Source organism: Triturus cristatus, chromosome 6 (genome assembly GCF_964204655.1).
Source record: "Triturus cristatus chromosome 6, aTriCri1.1, whole genome shotgun sequence".
In the NCBI taxonomy this organism is placed as follows: domain Eukaryota; kingdom Metazoa; phylum Chordata; class Amphibia; order Caudata; family Salamandridae; genus Triturus; species Triturus cristatus.
This window is the reverse complement of record NC_140589.1, coordinates 1,745,301,114-1,745,316,587: the sequence shown is the minus strand read 5'-3', so window position 1 is coordinate 1,745,316,587 and position 15,474 is coordinate 1,745,301,114. Positions and strand designations below refer to the sequence as shown.

General features: G+C 47.0%; 1 protein-coding gene across 1 annotated transcript in view; it reads left to right on the top strand.

The window, feature by feature from the left end:
* The first annotated feature begins 418 nt into the window (after nucleotides 1–418).
* Nucleotides 419–15,474, top strand: part of ALK (ALK receptor tyrosine kinase) — a 2,691,376-nt gene continuing 2,676,320 nt past the window's right edge. Inside the window, exon 1 of the mRNA XM_085613005.1 lies at nucleotides 419–2,102. Coding sequence (XP_085469131.1) covers nucleotides 419–2,102 — 1,684 coding nt within the window. The remainder of the gene's footprint in view (nucleotides 2,103–15,474) is intronic.

The window sequence follows — 15,474 nt, the reverse complement described above, 5'->3', positions numbered from 1 at the left end:
CGCCACCCTTGTCTCCTGCACCCGTCGCCCCAGCCTCCTCTTGCCTCCTAGGATGAGGGCTCGCAGAACCCAGCAGCTCCTACAGAGTTAATCTGATGATATAAGGCGCTGTAAGTGATCTCAATTAATGTGCGTGTAAGCTTCGAGGGGGTGTGTTTAAAGAGAGGTGGCAGCAGCGCCACTTTGCCTCCTGCACCCGTCGCATCAGCCTACCTCTTCACGTGCTAGGATGAGGGAGCGTAGACTCCTCCAGCTCCTGCATTGTTAATTTGAGGATATAAGGCGCTGTATCTGATCTCACTCAAGGTGTGTGCCACGCTTCGAGAGGCTGTGTTTAAAGTGAGGTGGCAGCAGCAACGCCGCCCCTGCCTCCTGCACCCGTCGCCCAGTCTCTTTCAGACCCTCATCCGGTGCCAGGATGAGGGCACGTAGCCTTCTCCAGCTGTGCTGCGCCGCGGCCGTCCTGGCACAGGCTGCCCTGCGCGGGTCCCCCGCACCTCGGCAGCGGGAGCCCGGAGCCACCCGGCTCAAGAGGAAGAACCTGTCCCTCGACTTCATCCTGTCGGCTACCCTGCGCACAGCGCTGCGGGACCTGCTAGGGGTGCACCCCGCGGAGGGAAAGGGGCGCTGGGACGTCACCTGTGTCCTGACTCTGGAGTGCGGGACCCTGATGGCGGTAGTGGAGCAAGGGGTCCGGCCTGGGAGCGAGGAGTCAGTGCGCTTTGAGGAGAAGGACCGACAAGGGCTGCCCGAGGAGAGGCACCCTGAGAGAAGTCCACTGAGGGCCAGGCGGTGGGTCTCCCCAGGGGTCGGGGGTCTCTGGAGACCAGGGGTACCTGCAGGTCAAAACCTGGCCGGAGAGCACGACCAAGGAAGGACACGGGGCCCCGGGAAGGAACTGTACACGCAGGCACTGGACTCAGGTACAGCCTTCCAAGAGGAACCCCTCTTAGGGGCACTCAATGCGGAATCGGGGGCAGGAAACGCTCTGGTCGGGGGACTAATCTCAGAAGATGTGGGGCAAGAGTCGATCAAGTTACCGAACTCCGACACTGCAGCAGCGGCGCTATTGGAGGAAATAAACAGGGACACTACAGAAGGGGCGCCCACAGCGGAACTCAACTCGAACACTGCAGGTGAGGCGCTATCCAAGGGCTTGAACTGGGACACCAGGGGAGAGGCGCTATCCAAAGAACGGTGCCCGGATGCCTCAGGAGAGGGACTTTTAAAGTCACCGGAGTTAAACACTGCAAAAGAGGCGCTTCGCATCGAACTAAACTCAGACAACCCAAGAGAGACCTTAACTAAGGCACTGAATGCAAATACTAGGGGAGAGGCGCTATACATGTATTTAAACTCGGACACTTCAGGAGAGGCGAAAGTGGCCTCAGGAAGGGAAATCGGGTCACCGAACAAGCCAAAGAGCCCGGAAACAGTGGGAGAAACTCTGTCCAGGGTACTGAAAGCAGCGACTGAAGAAGCGGTGTCTGAGGCAAGGAAGGCTGCAACGGAAGGTGCTCTGTCCAGCGTCCTGAACTCACACAGGGCAGAGGAAGCAGCGCCGACCAAGGTTCCAAACACTGGGGAAGAAGAACTGGTGCCCAGAAGTCGGAATTCCGGCCCAGGAGAGGCCAGAACAGCTCCTCCCAGAGGCTCGACACCTGCTTACCCCAGGGCCCCCGGCAGGTCCAGGCGCTGGAGCCCACTGCACCTCAGACGCCAGGAGTTTCGGAAGTTAGCTGAGTCGGTTCAGTCCCAGCACCGACTTCAGTCCACGGTGCTGAACGAGGGCTCAGTGGGGACCCTACGCAGGTCGAAGCAGCTAGTACTGCCGCTGGGGCAGGCACTGATACAGAAGGGATGCAGCTCTGGTCTGACACGGGGAGAGGAGCCCCGTGGAGAGCAGACCCAGGGCGCCTCCGGAGGGGCCCTGCACATGAACCTGACGGAGCTCTTCGACTGGTGGCTGCGCACAGGCGCCGGGAGGCTGAGGGTGCGCCTGATGCCGGAGAGGACCGTGGCTACCCCGCAGAAGGAGCAGCGCCTGGCGGAGGCCATCAGAGACTCGCACCCGCGGCTGGAGGTGCACATCTCCAGGAAGGGTAAGGCGCAGCAGCACGCATGTGTACTCTGAGGCGGAAATGATGGTCTCAATAATGTGCATGCATTCTGTTCGAAACCACGCCCACGCGCCTCCAGGTGTTTTGTCCCAATCGCGGTCTTCACTTAAGTGACATTGTCGGAAATGGAAAGTGCTCAGAAAGTTTTTGTTAGACGCTGCTGTATCAAACATACATTCCGAACTAAACCGACTAGTCCTGCAGTAATACTTTATTCACCACCACACATTTCACCCTGTCTTTAATTACAGCTTTTCTGTACATGTGTTGTATTTTATTGTTTTTGGTGTTGTAAAGTGCTGCAATTCGCATTGCTCTAGCCTCAGAGCGCTGTGAAGGGTGATTAGGCAAGGACAAATACGTGCACACGTGCTTGCTTGGAAGACAGCCAATCATTGAGCCTGCAGAGCGGGAGTTATTGGTGGGTGTGGCGCGATCCGTTAGGTGATGCGACCTGTCCTGGCTGGCAGACTTCGAAGCTATAAACTGGCCCCGCTTGGTTTCCCGAATGCTTTCTATGATATAAGATTTACGCACCTAAGCTAACAGGCAAGCAGCGACAAGATAAGTCTCGGCTCCTCCCGCTTGACAAGCGCGAGCTGTGGAGTATAGGAGGCACCGCCCCTCTGCTTCATAGTGCTTATAAAATGCAGGCCATGGTACTGTGCACCACTGCCGCCCATCAGAGAGCCCCTCAGGGACCCACCCTTGTTATTTACAAGTATGCGCCGCACGTGGCAGCCTTAGATCTGCATACATCCCCGTGGTCGTTTCAATTGTACATGTTTTCAAGTAGCTTCCTTCTGATCAGGTCTGGCGTTAGCCAAGACTCCTTCGTCTCACACGCACACACACATGCACGCGCACACGCACACACATACCCACACGCGCATTTATCTATATAACATAATTAAGCAGAGGGTCCTTCAGCCATTGTTCTGCTCTGGTGTCATCCTCTTTGTTCTTGTGCCCGCTAAAGCATACACCATAGAGCAAAGGGTCAGCCGCTTCAGCCAAAGCCACCTCACTGTAAATGATGGCATTCCGCAGTTTCATAAGCAGGACATCCACACAAAGTAGTGCGCATCAGTGCCTGGTAACACTATGGCAAACGGTGGACTTAGAGACCACATTTTTGGCCTTTAGTCATGTTTGAATATTTTTATTTTCGGATGGGCGAGGGCTCCAAAGCTACTTCAGCACTAAAGTTTTGCCAAAACCATGACAAACAAGACAAGCATTGACAAAGCCAAAGGTTGGCCTTCATCATCAGACCTATTAGGTTCGCCAATGCTTTTTCTAAATGTGTCTTGATAAGCTAATATTGGCGAAGTAAAAATATTTTAGTAAGAAACATGACTACAATAAAGAAGGCGCTGTCAATATCAAATCATCAAAGTGGATGAGGTAGCATTTGTGATTGCAAATAACCTCTGACCTCTGATGACATCACTGCATTGATCCCATATCCCGTTATTTTGTCCTCGAGTCGAGAGCCTCCTGCTTGCTGCTGAAGAGTTGACCAAATACCTGCGCGAAATGTTAGTAATATTCGTAATATTCTTTCCTAGAAAACTTTAGAAATGCAGTAAGTTCCCTTAAGTGACACGTTACTCAAACTCTCTCACAAACAATTGTCTTCTTTGTTAATATTATGTTATAAGGCTGATTTTAAAGCACCCACACACACCTGTGAGGTTGTCATGGCGCTATAGGTGAAAGAGGCGACCGCATAGCCTTGGCCCTTAATCAAACATAGACGGTATCAGCTGATTTTTAAGGTGTTTGTCAAAACGACTCGGATCTGGAGTAAGTCCGAGCTCGGCGGGCGAGAAGTTAAAACGAGCAGGAGCGAGACCCGAGGATTTATTGAGCCAGAATGACTTTTCTAAAGATGGATTTTTCAACAGACATTGGTCAGTCGATCAAAGAGATCTCAAGTGGGGGGTGGGGGGGGGGCACTGACTTATAAAAAGAGGTGCATTGCTTTGAGTAACAATGCACAGTGTCTTAAAGAATACTTTCACCTGAATGAGGAGCAGTGACGTTTCTCTAACACCAGTGGGGTGCGGCCACACTTGGGGGGCCCCGGCCACTAGGCTGGCAGTGTTCTTATAAGTCACCTGTATTCAGGAAAGATCAGCTTAAGCTACAATATGTTTCTTGCACCGCCCCCTGAATGACTGACACTTTCCCAACACTCCCTCCAAGCTTTAACCGAGAAGGTTCCCACCAATCAGTTTTGTTAGTTCATTAAGCCCAGCTGCTGACTGCATGATAGTTTCCTATTGGAGGGCCGACTCCTTCCTCCCTGCCAATATTTCTGCCTAAGAAATTCCAGCATCCCGTTCCACCCCACCCGCTTCAGCGATGGTACGCTCCATCCATGTTTGCTTCAGAGATGTATTCTTTGAAAATCCAGTGGGTTCATGTACATCTATGTCTTTCTTTCTGTCACACATATCTGCAGAATAGCCAAGTATTTGAGCATCCAGAAGATGAGACCCCCATGGAGAGGCAGACACATTACAGGTATTCTGAGCTGACTGTGCTACTCCAGCCACACACCAGACAACCTCAGAGTGCATAAGGTATACCACTCTCAGAGGCCTAATTCTATGCATTGCACCAGTGTATGAGCAATTTTGCACCACTGACCGGGCAATTTTGCACAGCGCTTGAATGAACTGACTAGTCCGTGACAGTCGCTGTTGCACTCATCTGTTGGTCTGTGCTAAGGCTACTCCCACATTCCATGACTATCAGGATAAACTTTCCCAGACACTATGCAATGTTTGGAATCAGAAAGGTGAAGCTAGAAGCCTACTTCATGATGGCACCTCAAATGCAAAGAGAGCAGAAGGCGGTGTGATTACATGCATGTGTGCCAGGCAGGGATACCATTGCATTATAAAAGAACGCGCAGCACGTGGTAATCGTATGAAGTCATCACAGACACCATATCACAGTCCATACTTTCTTTAATAAAATATCGTAATCCTGAATTTTAATCCCATTTGCTCTATTCAACTGAAGTCGGACTCCATCTCCCAGAATTCATTGGGTTATTATTAAATGAAAACCCAGGCCTGGAACATGGTGTCCCCGATTACATGGAGCAAATAGATACATTTACAATCAGAAGAGCCATGTTTTACAATCTACGAACCCCAAAAGGAAGGGTGTGCGAAATTCGTGTAATTTGCGTTTGCATAATAGCACAAAAGGTTTGGAATAGTGATGCAGAATTATGCAAAATTATGTGAAATCCAAGACGGGCATTTGGTACACTATTTCGGCCCGAAGTGCACTCTTGTGTTAATTTAGGGCACAAGGATGCATTTCATGCGAAAAAATCGTGCAAAAAACAAAGGTGCTGCAAAGGGCAGTCGCATAGTCATTTGCATTGTACATGTATGCAAACTTTTTTGCAGCCCACGGTACGTACTTATGCAACGTGGCATGATAGAATCATTTTGGGAATTTCACGCGACAAGCGTAATATGAAATCACTGACATCGCATGAGATTACGCCAACATGAAGTTCATTTCACTGAGGCCTACCCTAAGCGTCCTGGCTGTGACTCCAGGAGGGTGAAAGATGATGCCAAGGCTGAGGGGCTGCCCTTGTCTTCCCCTCTGTGTGAGCTGCAGAAGAGAAACACAATCGCCGCTGCTTCATCTCCTTTCCCACATTCCCCAAAGCAATAATAATGTGCACCAGGGCTGGTTTTAGGGCGGTGCGACTGGTGCAGCAGCACTGGGCGCGGACCTGGAGGGGGTGCTGACCTCAGGGGGGGCTGTGCTTAGCAATAACTTACCATTTTAAAACACCTGCTGCAGAGTTTCTTGTACGTCCAGCTTTCAGGCAACAATTGAACTGTAAATTGTAGTTTTCTCCAGTGGCTGTTTTGACTCGCTATAAGGTAACACAGAGGGTTAATATGGCTGCTGCAAAGAACACGTACAATGCAGATCACAGATCAGTATTTTATGTGGATAGCTCAGTGGATTACTGCTTTTGTCACAGAGATCCGTTTGTTACCGCAGTTCATAAGATACAATCTTAATATAGAACAGTGACTGTTACGAACTGTCATCAAAGAGCTGCATGCAAGTTGAATAAAATAGGTTAGGACATTATGTTTTTCCCCCTGTCTTTCATTATCTATTGCTATTGTTGCTAAAAAAAGGTTCATTTGGGGAGATATCTATTATTAGTAAAGCCAGCCTTTACCAGTGCTTTAAAACATATGAAATGTATGTGAGAGAAGGGCTGGGATCAGATAAGGGTCACTTTTGCCCAGTGGCAGTCAGAGAATCCAAGGAGGAAGTCATGGGGTGTAGGGGACAAAACTGATTGTGGCACTGGGCACCAATGCTGCTGTGCACTTACCGGAGAAGGGAACGGAAGAGAAATGCAACCAGCTGAATCAACTTCTCGTAGCACAGCCCCCAGTCCGTGTCAGGTAGAACCTTCCCCAAGAGCGAATGAGCACATTTTAACTTCTCCACCTCTATCCAATTGAGAGATCTATGCACATCTTTGTTAAGTCTGAAATACCCAAATTCTCCCACAATGTACTAAGTAAAAATTCCCCTAGCTATAAGAGCTGTGTGCTGCGTTCAGCCATCACTTCCAGAAAGGACAAGCAAGTGAGTCCAGGCTCTAATATTATGACCAAATCAAAAAGTTCTCAGCTTCTTTAGTTCAGTCCCTGCATCAGAATGGATCTAGCGAAAGATACAGAAAACTTCTAAAAAGGCCACAATTTCCTGAAATACATGTGTAGGCGATGTTCCTTTTTGAACCCAACATTTTACCCCACATCTCTAGATAAGGTTTTGAAAGGTCCTCTCGAAATAATTTAGGGCAAAGGAGGAAGCAGAACATGTCAAAAGCATTTTCTCATCAACACCTACTGCATAAGTTAAATACTGGTATTGAAAAACAATGATGGATTTGGCCAGATGTATATGCATTGGTCTTTATGAAAACGGTTGCATCGCTGCCCGAAAACAGCGATGCAACAGTTTTCAACGCACCCTCCTTGCGACATGATGGATGCGCCATATTTAATGTACGGCACTCCATGTTGCAAGGAGCCACAGATACATCAGTATTTCTGACTTATCTGTAGGCGCAAAAGTGACGCATTGCTGAGGTATGTCTGAAAACAGACGCAACTCCAGCGATGTGTCCTTTCACATGGGGCAAGCCCCACGTGAAAGGGCCTGCATCAGTCTTGCACCTTGTGTGAGGCAGGGGTAAGATATTGAGGCAATGGCTTCCTAGAAGTGGCGCAGTGAAATCTCAAAGATTTCACTACGCCACTTCTACGAGGCCGTTTGCGGGGCAACGCCCACGGCAAACATTATACTTGATGCAGCTATAATGTAGCGCAGTGCTTTAAAAGTATCACATCTGCCTAGAGGTGTCACTTTGTAAATAGGGCGCAACATGCAGCCTTTTTTATGCGGTCGGTGCGTCACAAAAAGTGATTCAACGGTGGTGCAAAAGTGTCGCAAGGCCTCATTAATAAGGCCCTTAATGTCTCTGAATTAAATGGCATGCAATGGTCAGGCATTGTTAAACATATCAAATAAACTACTAGAGGAATGCGTAAAGAAAACAATGCTGGGTTGAATGCAAAACATTGTAAACTTTGGGACTGATTTAGAGTTTGGCCAATGGGGGACTCCGTCATAAAAGTGACAGCTATCCTGTTCACCGTATTACAAGTGCTGTAGCATATAAAGCGATTTTAATGATGCAGATGGACTATCCGTCATGTTTGTGACACTACAACCCACCCGCTAAACTTTAAATCAGGCACTTAATCCTAAAACATTTAGAGGAGTGCTCAAGGAAATCTCGTCTCTGCCGAAACATTACTCTTCGGCTGAAACCAGCAGCACCCCACAAAACATTTGTAAATCCATGGAATAGGCTATTTCGCTTATAAAACATAATTGTGTTCACATTTTAAACGGTACTAAAAATCTTAAGCACACTGAAAACATCACTTCTGAAATGAAAGACTGGTGACAAAACTGTGCACGGCGGGGGCACGAGTTATAATTACTTTAGTTATGACCGGAACTGGTGAATTTGAGTTTTTTTCGAATTTAAAATATTACATTCAAACTGACATTTTCGCATAACTATTATGCCTCTTCAACTTTTGTTTTCTTTCAGTGAATTTCTACGTTTTTAGTTTTTTGGATTTTGGGGCTTATTACCCATAAAGAAGGATTTTCTCGCTATAAGAGACCACAATCCTGTAGTGAGCTCTCGAGTTAACTGTCGTCTAAATGACTGCAACTCACCCCAGAATGATTTGCCATCCTACCAAATGAATAGACTCCAAAACGCCCAGGATGCCGGGGTAAGTCTCCTATGTGGCCTGAGCAAAACCCAAAACATCATCACACCGCTGGAGAATTATCTCCTGGCTGCTAGTAAAAGACAGGATCCCCTTCAAAATCTATGTCTCACCTTCAAGTGCCTTGATGGCTGTGCTCCCACTTAAAAAACAAAATATAAAATGCCTTCCAAGACTGTTACAGTCTAATAACCTCAAACTCCTCGACTCTCCCAAATCAACCTCCTAACTCAGAGGAGGCAGGAATGTCTCTGAGCACCGACCCTGCTTGTGGAACAGCCTTCCCTTGTGCTCGTGGACTCTAGAAACATCCTTGCCTTCAGGAAATAGCTCAAAACCCACCTATTGTATTGTTGCTGCCCCCCCCCCCTGCTTCTCCACCCCCAACCTCACTTCTAGATGCAAGTCAATTATGCAGGGAGCGCAATGCCAACCTGTAGAAATAAATACAGTTAATACATCCCGAGAAAGCAAAGAATGTGGGGGCATATTATCAAGAAACTGCGTTAAAATGATCGCAGCTTTAGCGGCAGAAAACTGCCGCTAAAGCTGCGATAATGGGCTTGATAATATGCCACAGAGATTTCCCATAGAAGCCCAGGTTCTGGTGTCAACACACCGTGTATCGGAGCATTAGGTAGGAGAGAAAGCATGGTCCAAAGTTGAGTCGTCGCAACACAGCAAATAGGTAGATCCAACTTAGGGAGTCAAACGCCCTGTCCATATCTGCCAATAAGAGCGCCGCTGGTTCCCCCAACTGCCGGATAGCCGCTATCACCACGTGCGCTCGCCTAATATTGTGCCTGGTCGCCCTCTGGGGCATAAACCCAGCCTGGTCAGGGTGTACTAGGGTGGAGATATGAGGCAAAAGGCAATTGGACAAGGCTTTGGCCAGAACCTTCGCCTCCACATTTAAGCGAGAAATAGGACGGTACGAAGCATGCTGCTCCGGTGGCCTGCCCGGTTTATGAAACACCACCACCTCCGCATGCCTCCAGTCTGGAGGAAGTGAGCCCCATTCCTGAGCCTCCTCTTTCACAGGGCAAAAGTGAGGGACCAACTGCACAAAGTAGTGTCTAAAGAATTCACTGGGGAACCCATTGGGTTTTTCTCCACGTTTTTGCTTTTTTTATGTGTGCTGAGAGCTGCGACAAAATTGGCAGCACTGCGCTCCATTTCCACAACATATTTACAACCATACGGCACACCCCTGTGTTTTCCCTAGTGCTAGCACTAAAACTAGCTGCCTATGGTCAGTGCAGGCACCTTTGCACCATAGTGCAAGGGCGTCTGCATTGCAGGGAATGATTGTTTTTGTGCAGGAACGTGTCCCTTCCTGCACATGAACTATCAATAATGGTGATTTGTTACTTCTATGTGTGCAGCATTCTGCAGCACTCATAGAAAGAGAAAAACACCATTAATGATTGTTTAAGTGCAGGAAGGTGTCCCTTCCTGCAATCAAACAATCATTAAATAATGTCAATTTGCTACTTCTATGTGTGCTACAGAATGCAACACACATAGAAGTAACAAATCACCATCTTGATCGTTCATGTGCAGGAAGGGACACCTTCTTGCACATGAACGAGGGTGCTTTACCACCCTCATGAAAAGGGTGCAAAACATTCTTACATAGGCCTCTGACTCGCTATCAGGGCGGGACCCCCTGGAGACTCGCAATTCCTATTTGCGAGTTGCAAAAAAATTGTGACTCGCTAAATAGGGATTGTACATGGCCCTATTAGATTTGGCATGCGTAAACGGGTCACAAACCCGTTTGAGCATGCAAAATAGGGTCGTACCTCTGGCCCATAATCTCTTAAATGCTACTTATCTATACATTTGATTGACATTTTTCTATGACGACCATTTTAAAACATGCAATGTTAGTTATTCTTTGTTTGTCAGTGATCCTTGGAAAATAGTCGAAATCATTGAACAGCATGAGCTTTCATTAAGAATTAATAAAGGACGTGTAAATTCTTCTTACACATTATTATGCATTTTTGCTAATCGCGCTCACCTCTTCCAGTTCTTCCAAAGCAGGGTTTCCTTGCGATGAGCCCTTTAGATTTAGGGCTCTGATTAATGCCCAGCTGTTTCTGTCCTGTTGACTCCTTCATGTTTTATTGCCCTATTAATTCCATGGGTTAGAGCTTGCCTCAACTGAATCAGTGTGTCTAGCCTCAGAAAATACACATGCATACCTGTCACACACTCATTAGCATTTAATGGAAAGTATTTCCATTTTGCAAAATAGTCACAACAAGCATTGATAAAGGCAATAAATATATCTTATGAAACCAATTGGCTTTGCTAATATGTTTTTAGTTATTACCCAACAAGCCACCGTGCATGTGTACGCAGGCTTGGCTGGCACTTTTGAAAGGGGATCTTCTGCTAAAAAATGCTCACTCAAAAATGGTGGCAGATGGCTGCTGTGTGGACGTATGTATACTGATGCTCTGTTGGCCGCCTCTTTATTTTTCTTTTTTCTTTTTTATTGTTGTGTAACGTGCTGCCGCCAGGCCCTCACATAACCAATTAAAAAAAATGGTGAAAAGGAAATAATGTAGTAGTTTGAGGGAGGGTGAGTAGGTGTACTGCATGCAAGAGACACACTCTGGCCACACTGCACTGCATCTTAAGCTACCACTGTGCTGCATCCAAGAGACACACTCTAGCTGCCCAGCAATGCATCTTAAGCTACCACTGTGTTGCAGCCAAGAGACATACTCTAGACGTACTGCACTGCATGTTATCTAACACTGTACTGCATCCAAGAGACACACTCTAACCGTACTACACTTCATCTTAACCTACCACTGTACTGCATTCAAGAGACACACTCTGGCCACACTGCACTTCATCTTAATCTAACACTGTACTGCATCCAAGAGACACTCTCTAGCCCTACTGCACTACATGCTAAAGATGCTAAGCCTCTACATTGCAATGCCTCTTAAGGGCTCAAAGCTGCTAATTTCACAGCACTGTGGGGCACCAACAACACTGCATTGATCCCTGCGAACAACAACTGATCACAGTGAACTGCACCCTTCTGCCCCTGGCCTTGATGGCTTCGATATAAAGACATCTTAGCTCCGAAGCTCATAGAAGTTTATCACAAATCTTTAGAACGGAACCAGCTACCGCCTACTTTGCGAAAAGCAGTGATCGTCTTATTACCCAAACCTGGCTAGGATTCCCTGCACTGCGAGTCGTATAGACCATTATCACTACTGAACTTCGACTATAAAATACTAGCAAAAACAATCTGGACACATCTTGCTCTGCTGTTAGACAAAATAATATCCCCTGTCCAGTCGGTGTTTGTTCCACACAGATCTACTTCTCTAAACCTTCGCACACTCTTCGTGGTCCTGCATAGAATCAACCCGGCTGCTCCGGATGCAGCAGTTCTGCTGGACACGGAGAAAGCATTTGACTCCCTAGAGTGGCCGTTTATATGGACGGTCATGTGCAGGTTGGGCATGCCCTGTGGGTTCATCAACCTCACGGCGCTGCTGTATTCGGCCACTATTGCCAGACTGCGCTTAAACTGCATGCTTTCCCGTTCCTTCACACTGTCCCGCGGTACCAGACAGGGCTGCCCCCTGTTCCCGCTGCGTTTCATACTAGCGATGGACCCACTCATTCGACACTTCCAGGAGCGTCATCTCCATAGAGGGATCCGATTTAATATAGGGCCACTATTGGCATCCTTATACGTGGATGATATTATCCTATACGTCCGGGACCCCTAAAACAATTTAGATCCTCTCATCCGAGAGATCATCAGATTTGATGGCTTCTCAGACCTTGGTATAAACTGGCACAAGTCTGTGATATTCCCCCTGACCGCGGGCACGGTCCGCTGGGAGTGTGACTACCCACTAGCCTGGTGCTCGGACTCCGTTAGGTATTTGGGAATAAACATACACTTAAATACCAATGAAATCATATTATCGAACTATGGCACTGCGATTCACGCATTGGAGAAGCAGGTGGATAGGTGGCTCAGACTTCCACTTTCGATTGCTGGGCATGTTGCCCTGATCAAAATGATTGTCCTGCCCAAATTCCTGTACTTGTTCAATAATATTCCAATTTCACTACTGATTAGTTTTTTTAAATCCATACACACCCACCTTATTTGGCTGACTTGGGGAGGCAAACGCCCCAGAGTCTGTTGGGAGACCATGACGCTCCCTTACCACAGGGGTGGTTTTGGAGTTCCTAATTTTCAGATATATATACCCATGCCTGGTTTCACCCTGACAGCAGAATCCCCTATTTACGCCCTGAGGCAGACCTTGTTCTTCCGGATACATTACGCACAGTTTTACCACTGGGCTACCCTCACGACCCTCTCAATATTTAGACGTTCTCCACTACCAGCTGGGCTTGGTTTAAACTGGTTCGTATATTGGGATCACCGCCACTGTACTCTCCGAGCCTACCGCTCCCGATTCAACGGTATATACCCATCACTGGGGAAAGGATAGTGCAGCGCACCCTTACCCGATTCGACATGACTACTATTGGGGATCTTTACATTGATGGGCAAGTTTTTTGTGTCTCCGACGGAGATAAGTTTACAGAAGCGTCGTTTATGGACAAACGTTTGCTTGCCCGACTTCGTGCCACTTTACGGGCCAAGATCCCTAGTTTGCCCATCGAACCCGACCAGTTCACTCCCGTGTTCACAGTTATAGATAGCGACACTGGGAACCACCTGATTTTCAAACTATACAGATCCTGTGTGGAACTGATTCCAGTCGAAGAAGCTAAGGTGTGGGCCATGTGGGAGGCGGATCTGGGTCACCCAATTACTGATGACCAAGGCGTGCTGCCTGCAAACCAAAGCGGTTTCCTTGAATAGTCGCCACAAACTCATCCACTTCAAATTCCTGCGCAGAATTTACATCACACCTGAGATGACCCACAAACTAGACCCTGACAGATCCCACTGCTGCCTAAAATGTAAATCCCCACATGCTGATTTTGCGCACCTCACTTGGACCTGCAGCAAAATCAGTGCGTATTGGACCGAAATACATCACATACTCTGGACAATGATAGGCCTAGCCCTTGTCCCCACACCGGAAGAGGCCCTATTAGGGTATGTGAACAATATCCCAAAGTCAGTCCAGAAATTTACTGCCTTGGGGCTACTCGTAGCAAAAAGGGAAATAGCGCTAAAATGGGGGAGGAAGGTGGCGCCGACGAGCAAAGACTGGCTAAACAGTTTGGCATATTGTCACCTAAATAACGATTTGTACGCCTCCACTCTGCCCAGCACATCCTGCCCACGTGACATTTGGGGCCCTTTAAGCAATACACGGCAACATCACAATCTCAACCTGACACACGGCTTGACGCGGGCCTGGTTCCTGCAGGTATTGGTTGATCCAAGACCAACTATACAAAGGACACCGGTTTGTGCTCCTTTCATTTGGAAGATGTGATGGTTTCCCATATTGCGTTTTGCGTGCACCGCAGGTATAAGCACTGAAAATGTGGTGAGCGCGTCAGCATAACATGCAACTGTAACTTTGCTTGAACAGACTATCTTACTTTCTGTGATACTGAATGTCGTGCATCATACGACCAATGTCATACGTACTGTATTCTATTGACTGTCATAGAACTGGAGCTGGAACAATATATTGTTTTTCATTCTGAAACTGGTAAATAATGTTTAAAAAAAAAAGCACCCTTAGGAAACATTCCCACTTTATGGCATGGTACCCTAGAGGCACTAAAAATCCCATTGGTCTATATCCTCGGAACTGTTAACCAAGTTCACACACGAGAGACCTAACCCAGCGCATAGCACTGCATACAAGCGTCCTTGCCTATCAGAAGGCTAGAAAAGAGGAAGCTTTCTCACTGTCCCTCACTGTGTGCCAGACTCTGGACAAGAGGCTGAACTTCCCTTCCCCCTCAGACAGAGCTATAGTCCCTTTTTAGCATCTTTCTTGAGATGTTGGGCCTCAATCAGAACTCTTTCCTCATCTAGGTCAGTCTCTTGAAGCTGGAGCAGCTTGGCTCCTGGTGTGAAAGATAGTGTGACATTACACTGAGGTTTTGTCAATGCATGCAAATATGTTGATAGAAATAACTATGTTCTAAATTGGTTTTATATTGGATGAACATGTTAACTTAAATGCTTGTATATTTTGAATGACAGCTAGACACTTGACAATCCCTTTTCCAGCAAGTTATTACCTTACAACATTCACTCAGGGTTATTCTAAACTGATAAATATATTCTATTAACCATGGCATGTTGTCAAACGTTGGTAGCTGTCACTGATTTGTGAGTTGCAAATAGTGGTTGTACATTGGGTGGCAGGCATCTGGTATTCCGTACGCAACAGAAGAGGGGGTGGCGAGCAGTCATGGCACCCACAATTGCAGAAGAGAGCAATCGGGCATGTTTAGCTCTGGAATCAGAGACAGCCGAACTGTTTCTTTAAAGAAGGCATACTGAAAAGTCCACCTTGGCTTAGCAGTTCCTTATTTTACTTCTAAGAATACTTGAGTTGAATATCACATAAAGATCAATGAGCCAAATAATGATTTAAAGCGTTACTTTGGAAGACGAATGTCTTTATTAACTCAATTTAATTAAATACCTAGAAATGATGACACATTAAGAACAACAATTGAGTAGTGGAATGACCTAATTGGATACACTGGCCAGTACATCAACATAGTATGTTCATAGATTATTGTCATTTCCTTCTCTTAAATTACAATATGGTGCCAATGTTGAAAGAGAATCGATTTTTTCAATCAAGATGTGTTTTGGGGCTAGGAAACTGGAAGAGGTGTTTGTGACAGCTCTAGAAGCTTCCACCACACTCCTGTTAGCAAACGGCTATAACAATAGAGACTGATGGGCATATTTGTGAGCCCCTTATGCAGCCGGAGCATCACGCTTTGTGACACTCTGG